Below are 16588 nucleotides of genomic sequence, written 5' to 3'. Positions count from 1 at the left end.
TATATATATATATATATATATATATATGTATACATAATACATATAAAAAAACTGGAGGGCTGCATTGGCAAACAAGATAGAAAAAACAAAAACTCCGGAGAGATGGTGATATGTTGCCAGATATATAATTTTATATATACATATATATATATATACATATATATATTGGCCTATATATTTATATTCAAGTAATAATACAATTGTTGTAATAATACTTTCGACCATAAGTTATAATTAGGTATATATACATATATAATAGGCCTATATACTGCAAATATAGGTAAAAGGTCAATAAAAAAATTTCTGGTTGATATTGAGAAATTATTCTGTTAGAGTATAAATGTGCATATTTTAAATATTTTGTTACAAAAAGCAACTCTGTACGATCAGTGGTTGCCAAGATATTAAATTCACGCAAAATTGAGGTCAAATGTCAAAAACGCAATTTCCGGTCATTTCTAGAGAAAATTGTCCATTATACTAAATAAATATGCATGTTTTAAACATTTCGCTGCAAAAGCAACTCTGTACGACCAGTGGTTTTCTAGATATAGCTTCCTATATTTCCACCCCTAATTTTCATATTTATGCTGATAAGGTCGGCAAAATGGCATTTCCGGTCATTTTTGAAGAAAATGTGTCATTAGGGTAAATAGAAACATGCATGTTCTGAACAACTTTAAGAAAGAATCAACTTTTTACGACAAGTGGTTACCAAGATATAAGTACCCTACATTTTCAGAACTAATTTGCATATTTTAACTAATTTTCATATGAAGATGTGCGTAAAAAAATTGGCGACTCATTTTATTGGATTCATCATACTTCAAAGTATATTATATACCATCCAAAAAAACTAAAATGATCACAAAATCCCACGGGAGCCCATTTTTCGACATATGCCCTCAGCCTAAATAGGCTCACTTACTTCCACATCTTGTACAGACATATCATCCAGATTGTCAAATACTTCATAATGCTGGTTTCGGCAACTGATATTCCAGATAACTTCATCAATCGTTTCTTGAAAATAAGGCATACTGCAATCATTCTTAGCAGCCTAGCCCATGGTGAGAGCTTCAACGACAAGGTTCCAAGAAAGTCACTTTGAAAGGAATCAGATTGTTTAGCATATGTTGACATGCAAGATCTTTTCAGCTAGGAGCATTGATGAAAATTCATTTAGTTTCTTGACTGGGCTTTCATTGATTTGTCCATTTTCTCTTAGATACTGTGGTCCATACAGCATAGTAGAGTTCACCAATAGCTGCTTAGCAGTTGCACCTCTGCTGGCGATGTCGTCTGGGTTGGACGATGACCGAACATGTTACCAATCTTCGAATTGTGTCAGGTCATTGATTGTTTGGACTCGATTAGCGACATAAACTTGGTATCGCTTCATTCTGAAGGTAGCCCAGGCCAACCATGCTATCGGTCCAAAAATAATCCTTAGCTGAAATGGTCAATTGTGAATTTACAAACTCACTTGCACGAGCTAACAAAACTGCTCCTTTTATGTTCAAGTCAAGTAGAGACTTTCCTCTTTCATTCTCAGGAACAGCATCAAGTTACAGGGCTGTTAGATGACCACTTGTGTAAATGAAGACCAGCATCAGACAAATCAGCACTGCTAACAATAAGAGATTCTTCCACTGATGCCACGCTTTTAAGGCCATCATCCACGTAAAAGTTTTTATGGAGCTTCTCCCCCATTTCTTTTACCCCATCAACTGCAGCTTTTCTTAACCTGCAATTTGCACAAGCTGGAAAGCTCTTAGCTCCAAAAAGATGCACCTTCATACGATAATCGATGATGGAACTCTTCTCGTCGTTGTTTTTTGTCGTTGTAAACCACATAAACCGGAGCATATCTCTGTCGTCCTCCCTCACCACAAACTGATGAAACATGCTCTTTATATTACATGTTGTAGCTACTTTTCGGATAACTCTGTCCTTTGTAGGTATGTAGCTGATTTTGCCCTTGCTAAGTTCCACTTCCTCAGCACAATTCGTTAACACTCCATCCATGAAGTTGAAATAATCATCTTTGAATTGTAGCTGTCGTTCAAATCTTTTCTTGAGGCCCATTAACCGTTTTAATGCCATAAGCTTATTGTTTGGCAGACTTACATTGTTTCTCAGGGGTAGTGGCATCTCATATTGTCCGTTTGGTAGTTGAGTGGTATTCTCCTCCATGATAGTCTTCAGAGACCTCTTGTCTTCTACTGATATAACTTGTATAGTCTGGTCCTTCAAATCTAAATCAAAATATTCATTAACTCTCTGTGGAGTAATAATCACTTTATGTGCTGCAGTTGTATTTGTAAATCGACAAATTAACTTTTCAGGTGGTTTCTTACAAACAGTTCCCACAATTCTCTGACCAAGTACTGATTTTTGGCCATATGGTTGATCTTCTGTTCAGGCTCGTATGTCTCTGGGTCTAATTACACTGGGCACGTCACTTCCTAATAGCAATTCAATAGGTGCTCTAAAAATAAGTGGATAGATTTCACTGGCATTGCATTGCAAGTGGTCCCACTTACTAGCTACTTATAGAGTGGAAATTTGCGAACGACTAGCGGGAATGCCTTTCTAGTGAATACGGTGGGAAGAAACGCTGCTGTCATCCGGTCAAAGCTAATCACCTCTAGACTCTTAATCCTTGTTGACTCAATAGTCTGGCTGGTGTGCATAGTAGATAAATCAAGCTTTGTAGCTTGCCCATGAGCATTAATCTTTTTTATCAAATCTTCATCAACAAAGGATCTAAAATGCAATAGATTCGCGTTTCAGCACTATTCTTAGTATTCCTTAACCACGTAGGAATGATCATTGCATTGTCGTTGCACTTATCTTTATCGTCAGATACGGTTGTGCATCTACTGTGAACATCACCAACATTTTTACCAGTGCTCTCTTTCATCTCCTGTTCTTTAGTGTTGACATCGAAGTAAAGACAGGTCAAGAGTCCCTTAAAGCAAGTCTTGCACTTGACCTTGGCCTTACACTTGAACCGCTTGCAGTTGGGTTTACCACACTTGAAGCATAGATTGTGCTGAACAGGAAATCCTTACTTGCGAGTCTAGAAATACTCATAAAGGAAGTGCAGTTATCAATATCATGATTTGCCTTGCAGTACGAACATTGACCAACATTACTGACCTTTGTCTGAAAGCTGGCATGATCTTTTTTATAGGTTTTCTTGTCATTACTACTGCTGTGCTGTTGTTGTAATGACTGCATTTGGAACATCGGAGTGTTTGCTTCTTTCACTCATGCTTTTACAAATGCACTAAACTGCGCAATCGTTGGAAAACAAGATCTGTCAATACAAGAGCTTACGATAATCCTTCACTTAGCTTCGAGATGAAAGGGTAACTTGGATACCAATTTTCTATTTTCCTTGGGGTAATCAAATACTTCCAAGTCTGGAATGGTCTGCTTTGCTGCTACTAACTCCGCAAGGAAATCTTAGTGCGCTGCTATCATTTGGCGGCACTTTAGGCCACGTCTCTAGCTTACTTAACATAGCACTGGCTATCACAGACGAATCCGTATCTATTTTTAGCTCCTTTGCTAAATCATAGGATTCATTTGATGACAGAAGCAGATAATTGGCAACTAACGCCTTAGGCTCACCCTCTTAGTGTTCGGCTAATAAGTTTAATTGTCGTATTTACTGCATGCTTTAGCCTCCACAGTTACATCCCAGTTAAATTTTGATTAATTAAGGCTTCTAGATCGTAAGCAGGCTCCTTCCTATCCACTGGCAGTGGCTGTGTAAGTCAAACATCTGAAATTAATTTCCGCCTGGATGGATTCGGACTTAAGCCTAGGCCTTGTCCTAAGCCTGCCAAGTAATCATCGGCATCATCAGATACTTCGTCATCTGCAAGTGTAATTTCGGTTTTTCACCGATTCCTCAATTGTTTAATTTTCAGTTCTAATTTTTCGAATTCGTTGACAATCTAATTTTCAAGGCAGTCTCCCTCACTGACGAACGTAATTTGGGTGAGGACTGCAGCGGTGCATTGCTCTCTACTGAATCCATTATAAATTTCAAGGCCTTATACAGTAGTATAAATTAACAGTCACGCACCTACCGCCGTATCCTTCCGTATCGAGCCAGCCTGCTGCCAATAAGGTACGTTGTTAATAGGTTATTTGCTTTGACTATAACGTTCCATTTCATACAACGTATGGAGTATTCGCTAAGTTGAGCTCAGGGTTCCAAAATTAGAAAAGTCAGTTTTGTGGTAGAATTTATTTTTATTTTCAACACCTTCCAAGCCACCAGGTCTAAGAAAATTTGCCTTACTCTCTGGACTGATTTTACATGGTAACGTACAATTACTCATACGCAAACCAACTTAGGCTGCCAGGGTTGCCAGGATGTTCTAACAATATGACCCAAACTACGAGTACATTCGTTGCAAACATCTTTATGATAGATGTACGGCGAGACCCTTGACACTAGAAATTTTTGAATCGAAACGGCGATTACTTGGCCACATTCTGAGACAAAATACAAACAATCCTACAAACCTGGCAATCAATTTCTACTTCACCGAAACCAATAACAGACAATTTAGGGGACGTCCAAGAACTACAATAATCACAACTCTCCATAACGACCTCAACGAGATCCGGTTTACCAATAATCAATATCCAGATCAACTAAAAATTAAAAATGATATGGAGAAACTAAAATCACTGGCACAAAACAGAAATATTTGGAAAGGGCTCATCGAGGAATTAAGCAAAGCGGCCGAACTGTCATAGGACTGTTTGGCGATGCGGCGATGATGATGATAATGTAATTCAAAAAATATAAATAAATGGAAGTGTGATACACTTAATGCCTGTCTCTTATACACATCTAGATGTGTATAAGAGACAGACCAAGTACTGATTTTTGGCCATATGGTTGATCTTCTGTTCAGGCTCGTATGTCTCTGGGTCTAATTACACTGGGCACGTCACTTCCTAATAGCAATTCAATAGGTGCTCTAAAAATAAGTGGATAGATTTCACTGGCATTGCATTGCAAGTGGTCCCACTTACTAGCTACTTATAGAGTGGAAATTTGCGAACGACTAGCGGGAATGCCTTTCTGATTGAACTGTCCTGACCCTGTCTCTTATACACATCTAGATGTGTATAAGATATCTGTTGTACTTGTGCTATTGTCGTTAATCTCTTATTGTTGTTAGTGTAATACTACAGTACAAAGTATACTTAGTTATGTAATATTAACGATCATAAATAAACTACACTAATCAGCTTGCTTGAATTTATTCAAATAATTATTTTCTTCTGATTGTTTATACCGTGATAAGGGTATACATATTGGGTTGTCACGATTTTCCAAAGTTGGAACTATATAATACTATATTGTGATTATTATTTTAACAATAGACATCTGACAATATGTTGTTTTTAGATACAAAACAGCATATTATTGTCAGATGTATATGGCCATCATTGTTAAAATAATTTAAAAAACCCGACAATTCCTCTGATTTACATAAGGTGACGATAACTTGGGTGGCAAATAGCTAGGTGGCAATGGACCTATGTGATTCTGCCTAAACATTATCTGGTCTATCTGCATTGTTAGCTTTTATGGTAAATTGCAAATTTTACTTTTCCAGTCAGCAACCTGTGTGGTAAAATATACAATGTTATTAATGGCATTGTATATTTTACCACACAGCAACATGTTCAAAATTTAAATTTTAGTGGGCTTCAATGATTGTTCTTTGGAATAAACTTGACGATGAAGGCATCCTGGAGGAAAAGTTACTCAGACATCTTTGGAGAGATGAGCTCAACAAAGATGAAGGCAATTTTGAAGTCCTCTTGGAATTAATGAAGCAGTTTGGACTGCTCTGCGAACAGATCAAGGTACCGAATTTAAATTGATGATTTTGTTTTTACAAAAACAACACAATTATGAGTTTTAATTTTTGTAAATGGTATTTCAAACTTTATTCAATGGTATTTATACTGCTTTGACGATCAAATATCAATTAAGAATGATTATAGTATGTTTCTAAATTAATGAGTTTTTTTAGTTCTCTTTTCAAAATTTATATCTTTTAAATTGTGTAGAATGAGGAGGGCTCACACCGCTCATTTTTTGTACCCTGTCGATTGAAACTTAGTGACAACAGCATGGATATTCAGCCAGATACTGATCAGATGGTGTCAATCTGTATGGCCTCTGAGGATTTTCTTCCTGACAGTATCTTTCATACTCTGGTAGTCAGCCTTATTGGAATGGTACAAGACATGGGCTACACAGTCGTACCACAGTTGTACAGAAACATGGCAGTCATTCACCTCGGATATGATCACCTTCTCAGATTAGGTCAAATAGTCATTAATAACAAGCTTTCGTTGAAGGTATTATATTATTTAATGTTAAAGTCATTATTTAAAAGAAAGTATGATTAAGTAGGCCTAGTTTCAACTTCAATTTGTATTCATAATCAACAAGAGTCAAAATTTCAAAAGATATATTGAACGTTATAAAATTGCATTAATAATGAATACTCTAACACCAATTGTTTATTTGTCTATAGTAATAGCTATAGTAGCAGTTAAAATGTAGCACTGGTAAATTTGTTTCCTTTGATGTATAACGTGTACAACTGCTTAGAAAGATTTTTCCATTTTCTTATCTTACAAAATGCTGATAAGACATTGCTGATATGAGTAATTGCTCATGATAATTGGAGTGTTAATCCTGTATACAGTAATCGATCATTTTAAAACAGTAAATATGAGAACAGACCCAGTATGTAGCGTAGGCCGAGCCCTATGCCAACATTCCTGACTGTGCTTTGTAATTTGCAAACGCCGGTGGACCTAACTATAGACCTACCTAGATTACTGTACAGTATAACAGGCTATAGTAAGATGCATCATTATTTTACTAGTTCTTCAAAATAAAGATCGAAATATTGAAGGTACATAAAGTTTCCATGTAAGGCAGTGTTACACGCTGGCCTAAATAAAATCTGGTAAAAAAAAAAAGGTAGAACCTCCAAGAACAAGAAATAAATTTAATACAGAATATGATATAGATGATGACTTGTGGCGAAATATTTACTCTTTGTCCTTCCAGTGCACACGAGTAGGTAGATTACATGTGTTTAAATATAAAATCTTAACAAATTATTTAATATACTAATTATAAGTTGAATCTTGAATGAATAATACTGAGTCGAATCTTTGTTCAAATCTTTGTTCAAAATGGAAATTGAAACTGTGAAACATTTATGGGAATATAATCTTATAAATTATATGTGGGATACTTTTAAATTCAGGTGGGAAGCTTTAACAGGAACAATTATTACTTTTAATTTTAAAACCATCATACTGGGACATAATGTTAAAATCCGGATATACTACTGAATCTACGCATTTTAATTATTAAATCATTAATTTTTGCCTGTAGAAAAAGACCGTACTCATTAAATATTTGTTTATTCCTTAGAACTCCCCAATTTCATTTTATTATGGAACAACAGTGCATTAGAAACAGAGAGTCAGCTCAAATGAAATTCAGAAAAAAGTTTTAGAAGGGGATATTTGTACTGTTATAAAAATCATATTTATTCTGACTTCTTTATCAATGCTAATTGACTGGAGACTGTTATACTAATTTAGAGCCTATTATTATTATTATTATTATTATTATTATTATTATTATTATTATTATTATTATTATTATTATGATTCTTATTAACTATTATGTGAGAAAAGGGATTTTACAATATATCGGTGATTATTACGTTATGTTAATGTTTTATTGCTGACTTTTTTTTGTTGAAATTATTCGAAATAAAAAAAAAATACTCAAAATAAAAAAAATAAATAAAATCTGCCATTTCTATCATCTGTAGGCTTATAATTATGTGCTAACACACGGGTCTATACGGCGAAATGTTGACCTCACACTTCTGGCTAGCCATTAGGCTTATGTAGAAAGATGTATCCTCCGCTACCGTAGGTCAACTGAATCGAGAGACGTATACTGTAGAAAATATATAACATACTAATTTAAAACAAACGTAAATTCATGTGGGAAGCTTTAACAGGAACAATTATTACTTTTAATTTTAAAACCATCGTACTGGGACATAATGTTAAAATCCGGATATACTACTGAATCTATGCATTTTAATTATTAAATCATTAATTTTTGCCTGTAGAAAAAGACCGTACTCATTAAATATTTGTTTATTCCTTAGAACTCTCCAATTTCATTTTATTACGGAACAACAGTGCATTAGAAACAGAGACTCAGCTCTGAATCGAGGGACGTATACTTTAGAAAATTTAACATACTAATTCAAAACAAACGTAAAATCTGCTTTATCAGTTATAAATTAATTATAACGAGGGAGTTCTTATAACTGATTGAACTGTCCTGACCAAAGCTATCTCAAGAACAAAGCCTGCACGATCGATCACACTACACATTTGGAACCGTCCATTTTCCGAGGGGTATAAATATTTTTTAATACGATTATACGCATTTAAACTTGAGAAATTATTCATCATTTCTGATAATGACATACTTGATGTCGAAACATTTAACCCCAACACAATGGCGTGCATTTCAATGCTATACTATCTTATACGCATGTTGAACGAAAACATTTCAACGGGTAGACAATGGATTTGTTGCTTTGGGTACCACCGAATTCGGTATAAAATAACTAGTTTTTTGCATGAAATCCACATAAATTCAATTTATAGAGGTCGTTGTAATACAGAATAAATTAATGGGAATTTGCGTTGTTAACATACCATGCACAGCACTGTTAACAGGCCTAGGATAGGCCAAGACTAGGCGTTTATATAAAATGTACGATAAATAAATTAGATATTTAAGATTTATCGTTATTACAGATATAACATTTTTCTTTCTAAAATGAGGAGCAGCGATTTTTAATCGGGTGACATCCGAAAATCGCGATTCACTGCCAAATGTTGTTGGTTTCTTTATTGAAAGTCCTCAACGAATGGGGTCATTTGGGATTCGTTCAAACTTTTCAAGCTTGTAAGAAATATAAAAAATCGGTTTTCAAAATGTTATATTTTAACAACGACATTATTGTGAAATGTGCATATTTTCTCCTTGTTTTTAATTCCCTAACCAGTCCCAGCTAGGATATCTAGTAATTACAGTTAACTACTGATTTTCGTCAATGTAATCCATGGCGGCCTGCCGTGTTTATCAGGGATTAGTAGATATTTGGTGTTACGTAACACCCGGAACCGGGTGTATAGGCGAAAATTTAATGCTCTATGCAGTTGTACACGTACATATTGAGCAGTATTAACATTACAATGATAAAAATATTTATTTTTATGTTATTAGTTGGAGATATCACGCATAGATGAAGTGAAGGAAAATGGTACAGTGACATCAACTGAAGAACCCAGTCCTAGAGTTTGTATGCAGGTAACATACATTGATAATATAAACTCATTAGAGCTATAAAATTGCCCTGGTAAATAATTTAGGTAATGACTTACTCCTAGTAATATACATTGATGGCAACTAAAAATAAAAAAAATGAAATGATATTGACGACAAAAAAAATGTGTAGTAGTTGATGACTGATATAAATAATTAGAATTGTGCATATTACTATTAGTAGAGCAAGCTATGGGCCATAGAATGGACAAGTTGTGTATTTTATTACCAAAACATGAAACTTCGCACAAAATATCGTTGATATGCATAGATTAAAAAAAGTTGTGTGGCAAGTTTCTGACCCCTGTAATAGCCGCCATTTTGAATTAAAAATGACCGCCTACTAAAAATTAGATTCATATATCTTGACAAATCGTACTTACTTTTGTTTCTTTAGCTGTTCTACAATATTCAAATAATTATAATAATTTGTATATGTCCTCATTCTAATTGAAATTCGAAAATATGAGATGAGCCCCTAGGGACCTCTGGCATCCGCAGTCCAGTGCTATGAAAATTAACAGCAGCATATATACGGATATTTCCCTTAGCTCCCTCCCTCATCAAACCGCTCAGCTCAGATCTGGTAAGTTAAATTGCTTTTTAGAATTTCGTTTATTGAATTGTTTTTTAATTCTTTCATATAACTTAACATGTTAAATTGTTGTAATTCTTCTTAAGGTGTTAGAGTTTCTACAGCAGGAGATAAAAGTATTAACATCTAGAATGAAGCGCACAGGCTATAGATTTCGCGTCCTGTGTTGGACAAACTTGCAAGAAATACACTTCCACGATTTGGAAGAGTGCTTACAGAACAGTTTTATCCGGTGCGGCAAACAAATGGTTACGACGAGCAAACTACAAAGACTGTTCAGAAATATGAAACCCTTTACAGGTGAGTGACATAAATCAGCAAAGCACTGGGACCCAGGGCTATTAGAGGCCCATTCATAATAATAATTTAAAATAATTTCCAACTTAACTTTAAACAAAAAAGCGGGCCCCTAAATACTATTCTATTTTTATAGTAGTAATTATTGATTACAGTGGTGTGATCAAGGCTACCCAGTCGGAACGACTTTTAAATTTTTAAAAAAATCATTAAAAAAATGGGAAAAAAGGAAATTATATTAATTAAATTGTAAGTCTGAGAGTGCTATTTTCGGCCTTCTAGAGGTTCTATAGTCATAAGAGTTCCTACCCCAGCCCCAACCATGGTGGGGTTTAGGTGGTCTGTTAATATCCCTCCCTGGCCCGTTATACATCGAATTGCCTGATCCGCTACTACAATTGTTAAATTTTACGTGTCACCAGTTTTCTTGATTCGTTTGGAACAGCTGCTGAGACCGAATATGCCCCTCTTAATAGTTACAAATCCGATATCATTAGTATTTATTACTAACCTAAACCTTTATGAGTAGAAGGTAAATAAGCAACCCTTACGATAAATTCTCGGAAAACTTTAGGGAATTCCCTCGTCACATTAAATGGGCCAGCAAATAATCTTCCACTGGGGCCCTTTTGTACTCAGGTACGCCGCTGAGTAGGCCCCTTCTAACATACACTTTAAACAACTTGGTCTGTAAATATCTGTAATCTAATGGACATTATTTCTAATACTGTACTCAAAGCTTTGCACTGTATAGTACAATGCATTTTGTATCAACTCTTAGTTGCTGGTTCTTAGCGAAAAAGAAACAGCACCACGAGGTTTGTGTTTCTGACATTACTATTAGCATTTTATGCCTCTTGAATGTGATTTCTATTATATTCTATTTTTCATTTTATACTTTCCCTTTTTATTTCAGATGACCGTCTTGGGTATCTGAAAGATAAGGACCTATTTCTTATCGCCAGCGGTATTGGACTATATTGGAAGCAACTGGGCGTCAAATTGGGTCTCAGTTGGAACAGAATCCAACAAATTTGGAGTGATAACAGACTACGATCGCCAGACTGCATAATGGCTATGCTTACAGAATGGAGGAAACAACAAAACTACGAGACAAATCAAGTTGAGATAATGTGCAGCGCTATGAGTGAACAGGGACTACATGACCTTGCTAACAATGTCTTTAGCTCGCAACCGTCAGAGTATCAACCATCTCAAGTGAGAGAAAATGCTGGTGAAAGGCTACATCGAACGCCTCGGCAACACCATGGTCAGTAAATTATTACCATTATTAATATGTTCTTGACACTTACAAGTTATGTTTTGCCTTCCTGACGTGCTATATATATATTTTTTTCTCTTTTGTGGTAATCGCCCACTTTTATTTCAATACTTTTTAACACAAATGCAACAATTTATCAGCTCTCTTACTGAGCAATACACACTTATTTTTGTTCACAATAGGTTTCCTTTTTTTCTTTTTTTTTCTTTTTGTATTTTTGTAACTTTTACTGTTTCTACACATCAATTTATATTTATAAGGAGTAAACAAAAACCAAAGCCCAACAAAAATTACATGACAATAACACTCATTTGTCTTCTTATCACAGCTTCCATGTACGATGTTCATCCATTTTACTTTATCAGCTTTCTTTAGGCACAATCGTAACACATGAATTTTTTTCCAACATGAATCATTTTCTTTACAGTTTAACAGCATATGTTTTTCATTTTCTATTTCGTTACATGCTTTGCAGCAATCTTCGTTTGACAAGTTCCATATCTTTTGCCGACAATTCGTGGGCCGGATTCTGTGTAATTATTTATAATTAAATTGAGAAAGTTTTTTAATGTGTAGCATTGAGTGCACTTTCTCTTTTCAACAATATTCCCAGTTAATTGAATTGTTTTGTAATTCATTTTCTCATTTGATTTATTAAACATTTGGTATGCTATGTATTGGTTTTAAAAAAGATATGTAGAAATTATTAACATTTTGTTTCTTCAAAATAATGTCATAATCTGTTTTACAATCGTTTTCTCTGTGTGTTGAACAGTAAGGATTATATTTGATAATATTTTTTCCAACTATTTGGAATGGCTGCAGTTAATTTTGTATGCTCAATTAAAGCATCGTGTGGTTTTGAGAGACATGGAATTATTTCTTTCACCTTTTTAATTCTATCATTTACAATGATGTCACCTATATTTTTTATATTTGAGTCAATCCACAATTTATTAAAAAGAGATTTATTGTTTACAATAATATTATCATTTTCCCATTTTTTTTTTTTTTTGCATTTTTACCTCACATATGCAATGCGGTTGGATTTCCTCTATGTTATTATAACGGATACACGTATCAATAACATTCCTATAGAATATTGGTAATTTATTTAAGGAAGCATGTTCCTCTAGGTTAGCTTTTGACATACATATAGTATACTCAATAGGATGCATATAAAATAATGGAATACATTTCCATTTGCCTAGATCAGGATTTAGTAGCATTTTTATCCAACTTAGCTGAATGTGAGTCTACCAAGGAGTTAACATCTATCATTTTCATACCTCCTAGATTAATATTTTGAACCATAATAATTATTATTCTTTTTATTCTATCTTTTATTTCCTATTCCATAAGAAATTATATAAAATCTTATTTATTTTGGGAATAATATCTGTTACTAGCGTTGTGTATTACAAACGTAATAGCAAACGTTTTAATTATAGTGATTTTTTTAAACAAAGTTAAGTTTCTTTCTACCCATAATCTTAATTAAGGTGCGCTCTAAACATGCTACGTTATCATACCAATTTCTTTTTATACAAGTAACTTTATCGTAGCCCACAGAAATACCAAGAAATTTGACTGGTTCTTTAACAAAATTTACTTCCCAAGTACTGTTGGATTTATTCTGATTAGGACCAATCCACATGCCTTTTCAAATACACATCGAAATAATATAGTATATTAAGAAATCAAAGATATGTCGTAGGAAGGTATCAAATTTAAATATTTTTATCATAATGGATTCGTATAACTAGTGTAATTTTTTTTTTATTACATCCTTGTGTGATCAGATAATACATCATCAGAGGTCTGCGCCATGTCGAATCACTGGTTTATCATATCATTATTAAAATCGGTATTTCTTAGATGTCATTTTGATATATCCATACAAATACTAAAGAAGTTTATTCAAAATCAAATTTTATCTGTCATCTTCTCACACCGTTATTAATATCATCATGAATGATAAAGTTCTAAAACTCTGTGCCAGTAATTTCGGACATGTGTAAAATGTTGTTTGACTGTAAAGACGGTTATCTCATTGATGTTTTTTTTGTTAATCCCGATAATATAATTACTGTTCTTTCAGGTCAGTTGACAGATATCGATATGCAATTCGTTGCCACTAGACTTGGCAAAGACTGGAAAACCTTTGGCAGAATTCTTGGCCTGAAGCAACATGAATTAGACCAAATTGAGATGGAATTATTACTTCCAACTGTGGACTGCATCCTTGAAATGTTGGTAAAGTGGCGGGAACGTCAGAATTCTAAAGTAAATCACCTTCAAAAGATAAGTGAAGCACTGATAGAAATTGGAAGAATGGATATAAATGATGAACTTCAGCAGTACTACTTGGAAATTATTTAAATAAATGAATAAAAATAAGTGATTGCAGGAACATGTAGATACACATCAGAAAAATATGTAATAAAAAAGTAATATTACTAAATAAAAACAGGCCGAGCTGATCCAAGTTTTTTTTTCCGTGTGCAGATACTAGCAGATATCATATGGCATATCAACTAAAAACAGTAATAGATTGTGGGAAAAATATTTTCTATACCGTTGTGTATGGTCACATGGCAATTTGATGCGCACTTGTGATGGCTGGTTGGGAGGGCATGCGTTTGACACTAGAACACTAGCATTATATTAAAAATGAAGTTTATACATTTACACTCTAATTGTACCTCGCCCTTCAAAATATATTTTCCTGTGGTTATGAACTGTTTCTATAATAATCCATGACGTTTATTATTAATAAAACTGTATATTTGAGATTGTGTAATCAAAATGCAAGCCAAAATAGGTGGAAATTGAAGATTTTGCCTGTAACAAGCACTAAGGAAACATCGCAAAACGCTAGCCCCAGAGACAAGAAGCGACAGTCACATTGTCATCCTACGCAAGGTTCTCAACTCAGTAGCGGACACGGTAAACAAAAAGATAAAAAAATAATTTCGAACCACTTAATACATACTATTGACACAATATACCAAAGACTTGTAACAGTTATAAGTCCTTGAGTAGACACTCATTGGATGAATGTACAGGCTACCGCTTCAGCGGTTTTGTTCTGTTATTATTTTTATTTGCATTCTAAAACACAAGACAATTGCATTAAAAAGGTGGTCGCCGAAACTGCAGCAAAAAATAAAAAAACATACACAAAATCAGACCAAAGATTTAAATAAAAGACAATTATTTTTGCAAGCATTAGCATTCTGCAAATGAGGATTTTAACATTCTTAAAATTTCCTCTTAATATCATGTGAATTTAATCTATGGGTTTCGAAAGCAATCTGGTTTACATTTTTTTTTTTTGGTGTATTCATATTGTTATTTTTTTTTTTTAGCTTACTGTCAACTGCTGTCTCTATAATCTCAGAATAAGTTTTAATACTAATTTTACTTTCAAGTTCCTTAACTTCCTCTTCTATCAATCAAATCACATAAATTGCAATCTATTCTAAAACCATTTAACATTAACTGTAAACGTTAAGCCACACACTCTGTAAATAAAATTTTATCAGTTGTCCGTGGGATTGTAAAGTATCACTCAATGATTTTTGTAAAATCCATGAATTATCTTAATCAAAGGTATAAGAACCAGGCCAAAAACTAAATGCGACATATCTAGTCAAAAATTTTCTTTTGAGGTAAAACATTACCATCATTTTTGGTTTCTTTGTTCCATAAGAATTTAAAACAATGTAGTGTATTTCATTAAATGTAGTGTATTTCAATAAATAAACTAGGAGGCATTGAAAACCGTTTGGAATTGGAATTAAAAGTAATTTAATCAAAGTAACTTTACCAAGTAGCGTAAGTGAGCGTTGCTGCCATACATTAATAATGATATCAATTTTATTTACTTTATTACGGAAATTTAGCTCTTTTCAGCTGCAACAGTTGAAAAACCCAGACATCCAAGCTTAAGGTTTTAACACATCGTCTAAAGAAAATGGAGGAGGACATGATGACAAAATATGAAAATCGTAAAGGCACATAGGGTCGGAAGCAATTAATTGAAAACACAAATAAATGGTGAGCCTCATCCGCGGCCCCTTTACATATTTGTCAGTTTCCTGTATCGTCCTAAAAGCAAGCAGTTTTCCAGAAGGCCAAAATATTAATATGTTTTTACCTCTTCAGAAATATTTCAAACTGAAGAATTTTCTGCTCTCGATGTACTAAAAAAGTGCCTACGAAAGTGGGCAAAAGCCTGTTTTTAGGAATGATAACTCTTTATTGATGACAAAGAGTTCAAATCATCTTCTTAATAGCACATTAATATACTATGTCTTATGACTTATATCGTAACCGTTTTCACAAACTTGAGTTTCGACCAAAACAACGTTTTGAAAAAAAAAAAAAAAAAAAAACGCGTTTGAATTGAACTTCTTCACAAACTGTGAATTTCACTATCAAGATATCAAAATCTTGAATATAATTTTTCATATTTAAAGATAAATCGTTAAACAATTCAAATGTTTAATTTAATTATCTCTTCTTAACTTAAATTAACCTTATTAGCGTGAAAAGTGTGTGTCTAAAAACAATAAAAATAAACCCAGCATAGGCTGTTTATACCTACAGCGACCTTTTTTGTCTGTCGGTGAAAACGAAAATCTCATTTTCGCGTTCTACAATCTCCGTTGTCAAGAATAGGCTAAAGTATATGATTAGCCTATGTTTTTTTTTTCAATTGTAGCCCAGGGTGATTATATGCCTACAATCTAGGCTTATCCTGCTTAAACCATTATGTTTTTTTAATACCTCTACACTTGATGTATGTGTATACACCTATTTCACGTTATACTGCAATAAGGGTACCGTCATACCTAAGAAATTTAGTGAATCTAATATCTACATCTAGCCCTACACCAGCCAGGCCTTA

General features: G+C 33.8%; 1 protein-coding gene across 1 annotated transcript in view; it reads left to right on the top strand.

Annotated features, from left to right (window-relative positions):
- LOC117120467 overlaps window positions 1–14055 on the top strand; it is a 42308-nt gene extending 28253 nt beyond the window's left edge. Inside the window, exons 7-12 of the mRNA XM_033265491.1 lie at window positions 5746–5910; window positions 6118–6411; window positions 9401–9484; window positions 10181–10394; window positions 11308–11661; window positions 13775–14055. Of these exons, the coding sequence (XP_033121382.1) occupies window positions 5746–5910; window positions 6118–6411; window positions 9401–9484; window positions 10181–10394; window positions 11308–11661; window positions 13775–14055 (1392 nt within the window). The remainder of the gene's footprint in view (window positions 1–5745; window positions 5911–6117; window positions 6412–9400; window positions 9485–10180; window positions 10395–11307; window positions 11662–13774) is intronic.
- The last annotated feature ends 2533 nt before the right edge of the window (window positions 14056–16588 follow it).

This window comes from Anneissia japonica, unplaced genomic scaffold (genome assembly GCF_011630105.1).
Source record: "Anneissia japonica isolate Jap-2015-1 unplaced genomic scaffold, ASM1163010v1 scaffold288046_len260376_cov104, whole genome shotgun sequence".
Classification (NCBI taxonomy): domain Eukaryota; kingdom Metazoa; phylum Echinodermata; class Crinoidea; order Comatulida; family Comatulidae; genus Anneissia; species Anneissia japonica.
Note: the sequence above shows the minus strand (reverse complement) of the source record. Positions and strands in the feature narration are given on the sequence as shown.